The following is a 4,214-nucleotide window of genomic DNA, read 5'->3' as shown; positions in this document are numbered from 1 at the left end:
CCAACCCTAAGTGGACGAACGGGTTTCGATTTCGAGGTCTCCAAAGTTGATAGCTCTTGAAAAGTGCAAATTTAAGCTGTTTTTGTATAGTACCGGTAAGTTCGGTCGAGTGATATTTGGGTGAAAAGTGCTTTGAGTGAATCGGGTTCGTCGCTTTGAATTTAAAGGGGTAAACCAAGTCTCTTTGACCAGAGAGTGAAAAATTGTCAGTTTAAAATGTATTGCTTATTTTTATTGATTTTTCAATGTTATTATCCTCCTAAGTTTTTTGTGTCATGTGTTTGTTCATTCCTTCAAAGTTATTAGATAAACTTGTTCATTTGAATAGACATTGAGCAGAATACTATTAAAAACTTCAGATTGTTTAAGATTTGATTGAAGGAGAAGTATTGGAATAGTTTTTGATTAACTTATGTTACTTAAAATTTTGTAAATTAGCACAATTTTCTTTAGCAGTAATTCCATAGAAAATGTAAAAAGTGTTCAAAAATATATTTTCATTAACATAAAACCGTCAAACGATACTGAAAATGGTTGTAAAATAAGCCTAAAATAATCAAGAGAAAGCCAGAAAAGTAAGCAAAAAGTGTTAAAAACGAAAAACACAAAATGAGAGCATTCAGAATTTGCTCGAAATGACGTACTAAAAAGAAAAAAATCTCAAAAAATAATGCTATGGAGGGTTCAATTCCTCTTCTTAGCTCTGAAAGGCTTTTACAGTATAATAAAAAGTTAAGGAAATAAGACAACTACGCTTTTGTTTGAAAATTAAAAGCTTAAATATTTTCTTCTGTTTTGGTATTTTAATGTGTGAAAATTGAATTACATAGAATAAAATAAAGTTTTCCTAGTTTCTAATGAAAAATTCAACACATTGGTTCTGACAAAATAACTTTCAGACGAAAAAAATGAGCAAAAAAAAAAATGAATTTTACAGCATATTCTGAGTAAATTACAAATTGAGTTGAATATTTCAGTTTTTCATGTAATTTAATTTTTGCACATTAATTTATGTAAAATTCAATCCATTTTACTTTGATTACTATCTTGATTGAATTTGAAATTGTGCAGTCAAATTATCAAAAATCATACACAATTTTTCGTGATTTTCTTATCCCTTGCAACTCAATACACGGAACATCAGTTTTGAATCAATTATTGTTATTCTGTAGTTCTAAAATAAATAATTTTGGTAAATGTTGCACTTATTTTCTGGATGATGATTCCTTGCATCTTGTTCAAATATAAAATATAAATTAAATCAAATTAAATTAAATATAAATTTTAAGTATAAAAAACTGCATCAAAATCAATGTTGTTCCCAGATAAAAAAACAAAATTTGTAATAGTCCCTCCAAAATGTGTAAAATTACCAATATTCCGTTGTAAAGGCACTTTTTCAGTTGTAGTAATATTACATAAGGAAAGATTTAATTTTAAACCTACACATTTTTAACCATTCAAATTTACACTTTTTTTTGTCGTGTACATAAACCAAAATAATGTAAACATTACATCTGGAAATTACGAAAGATTTTTTGTCAAAAATTAAGAATTTTTTAATCACGAACTGATGAAAGTCTCATCAGTTTCTCTTGGATTTAAAATTTTAAACATTATTTAGGTTTAGGGATTTTTTTAAACTAATTTTATTGCTGTTTGCATCTTAATTAAAAGTTTAATTTCATTATTAAGATTGAAACTTTTTCTCATCTTGAAATCTCAATCTCTTCTCTTATATTTCAAGAAAATCTCACAAATGAAGTATGTTTCTCCTATCCTTATGGTAATTCTGTGTATAGAACTCAGAAACAGCAAATTTAAATTAATGTTTATCATGATACGTAAAATGGTTCTTCAAATCACGTAAAAAAGGCATATTTGAAATTTCGTGGTAACCAAACGGCCTACTTTCCATTGAAAAGAATAACAATACTGAAAAGTACTGTTCAACATTCATGTGAGTGCTGAAAATGTTATCGTTTCAGCACATTTTTCGAAAGTCATACTTTTTTATATTGTTTTGGAGTTTGACAGCATTCATCGTATTAATTCAACTTGGTAAACCTCTTGGATACAACTTGTATTTTTGAAAGACTTTTTTGGTTTGAAAACGGCTTAAAATGGGTTAGGTAAAAATCAAGTTTCAGTCTAAGGTTAAACTTAATCTTAAAAATTGGTTGTCCAACGTTGACGTCAATTTAGCAAACAATTTTCACACCTTAAAATTTGTCACATACCATGAGGTGTGAACAAATTTGCTCGTCCACTCTGACTGCTAATTTTTGCTCGCCGGTTGAGATTTCAAAGTGTTTACTTCTTTTTTTGCTTTTCACACGTCAGGAAACGACCATTAAGCCTCATGGTTTTAAAACGAGGCAATTAAAACTGCTGGAATAATCTTGCACTAAAGCATTCAGGGTTCAGATCCGATGTCACGTCAAACTAGTTCGTAGTTCTAACGGTTCTTCGAAAACCGACCTCATGATATTCAAATTGGGCAGACCAGTTTGGTGTCGCCAAATTGACTGCTGCTGGTACAGCGAATGTCGCTGATTCATAGCCACGCGCGTTGACAGCGGGTCGTCTGGGAGCGTTGATTGAATGCTGGGTTTGTGTAGAAGTTTGCATAATTTCGTAGTCATGCACTATGATTGTCTGCTGTGTATGCACCAGTACAAGTATCTACGATTAGAATCAGAAAGTACGGTGATTAGTTCGTCAGCGTTGTGCTAGCTTGTCACACATATATCCATGATTCTTGCTGGGATCTTTTGACCTGAAAACATTGATTAATATCTAAGACAGACAGTTGTCATTAACTTTTGATTTGTTTTGCTTGAAAACGTGAGTTCGAATACAAGATATCACGACAACAACAAGTTTGAAGTTCTGTAGCACGTGTCCTCAAGGGGTTTTCCCCCTTAGCATGACCCACCAGGTCGTGTGATTACCGATTGTTTGTCTGTCGCTTTCTATTCCGCGAGTACTCGGGAAAATTAGCAGTTATTAACGGCTTTCGTTTGTTTGTTTGCAATGTTTACAGAACACACACACACAAAACCCCAAGATGAAGCTGTACATCGTCGTTGCGCTGGCGTTGATCGCCGCTGTGGCCGCCCAGGACAAGTACACCACCAAATACGACGGCATCGATCTGGACGAGATCCTCAAGTCCGACCGGCTGTTCAACAACTACTTCAAGTGCCTGATGGACCAGGGCCGTTGCACTCCGGACGGCAAGGAGCTGAAGCGGCTGCTGCCCGACGCCCTGAACACCAACTGCTCCAAGTGCAGCGAAAAGCAGAAGCAGGGCACCGAGAAGGTCGTCAACTACCTGATCGACAACCGACCCTCGCAGTGGAAGACCCTGCAGGAGAAGTACGACCCCGACAACACCTACCGCACCAAGTACCGCGTCGAGGCCAAGAAGTTCGGCATCACCGTCTAAGACTGAAGGCCCTCCCTCCCCTCGAACTGTGAATGCGCCTCAATGAACACAACCTCCCACAAACAAATCATTCCTAACCTTAAAACTATCAAACCCTATGGTGTCCTCTCTCCTCTTCAACGTCAAGAGTTACGGGCTTTCGACGTTTCGGTTTTGCAACGCTACCCCCCGTAGGGGGTCAACCACCCTCCCTTGCAAGAAGTCCATTCACCCCATAAGAAGTCTGCGATCCGAGAACCAACAACCTCTTCAGGGCTGGGCGTGTGTGAGGCAAGCCATGCGTGTTGCCGCGTTGACACAGTTACTGGAGGTTTGTTTATCCGCAAGGCGATGACTAAGTCCACCGAACCTCACCCCTTGCGCGGAGTGGCTGTTGCCAAACCGACGTTCGATTGTTGAAACGAGAATTATTAAGTAAAGTTTGCTTCTATTTGCTGAAGCGTGAGTTTATCTGAGAGCATTTTTTTGCGAAATGGGTGGTGTTTCCTGTAGACTATTATTTGTTTAAGAAAATAAAAAAAAATCCTGAAATAAAAATCCCTTTTATGAAAGTCTTATTTGTTTGGTGTTCAGCGATCCGAAATAAAGCCATTTCTTAATACAATTTACTTAGACTTATGTCGAATTATGCTTACCTTCATTTTTTGTTTGCAACAAAGCAAAGTCATAGTCAATAAGTGATGATTTTTTCGGAGAATTCATTATAAGAAACCATGCGGGTCTATTGAATCTTCCTACGTATGATTGATTTCTTGGAGGTTCG

The 4,214-nt window shown here is 36.0% G+C and overlaps 1 protein-coding gene across 1 annotated transcript; it reads left to right on the top strand.

Moving 5' to 3' along the window:
* The first annotated feature begins 17 nt into the window (after positions 1–17).
* LOC120427061 (ejaculatory bulb-specific protein 3-like) lies at positions 18–4,002 on the top strand. Its single transcript, XM_039591900.2, has 2 exons — positions 18–95; positions 3,047–4,002. Exon 2 carries the CDS (start codon positions 3,071–3,073, stop codon positions 3,449–3,451), a length of 381 nt encoding a protein of 126 aa, XP_039447834.1. The 5' UTR covers positions 18–95; positions 3,047–3,070; the 3' UTR covers positions 3,452–4,002.
* The last annotated feature ends 212 nt before the right edge of the window (positions 4,003–4,214 follow it).

This window comes from Culex pipiens, chromosome 2, assembly GCF_016801865.2.
Source record: "Culex pipiens pallens isolate TS chromosome 2, TS_CPP_V2, whole genome shotgun sequence".
Lineage (NCBI taxonomy): Eukaryota > Metazoa > Arthropoda > Insecta > Diptera > Culicidae > Culex > Culex pipiens.
Note: the sequence above shows the minus strand (reverse complement) of the source record. Positions and strands in the feature narration are given on the sequence as shown.

Excerpts from the sequence above, each read along its gene's own strand:
- LOC120427061 (XM_039591900.2), top strand. The coding sequence starts at position 3,071 with ATGAAGCTGTACATCGTCGTTGCGCTGGCGTTGATCGCCGCTGTGGCC.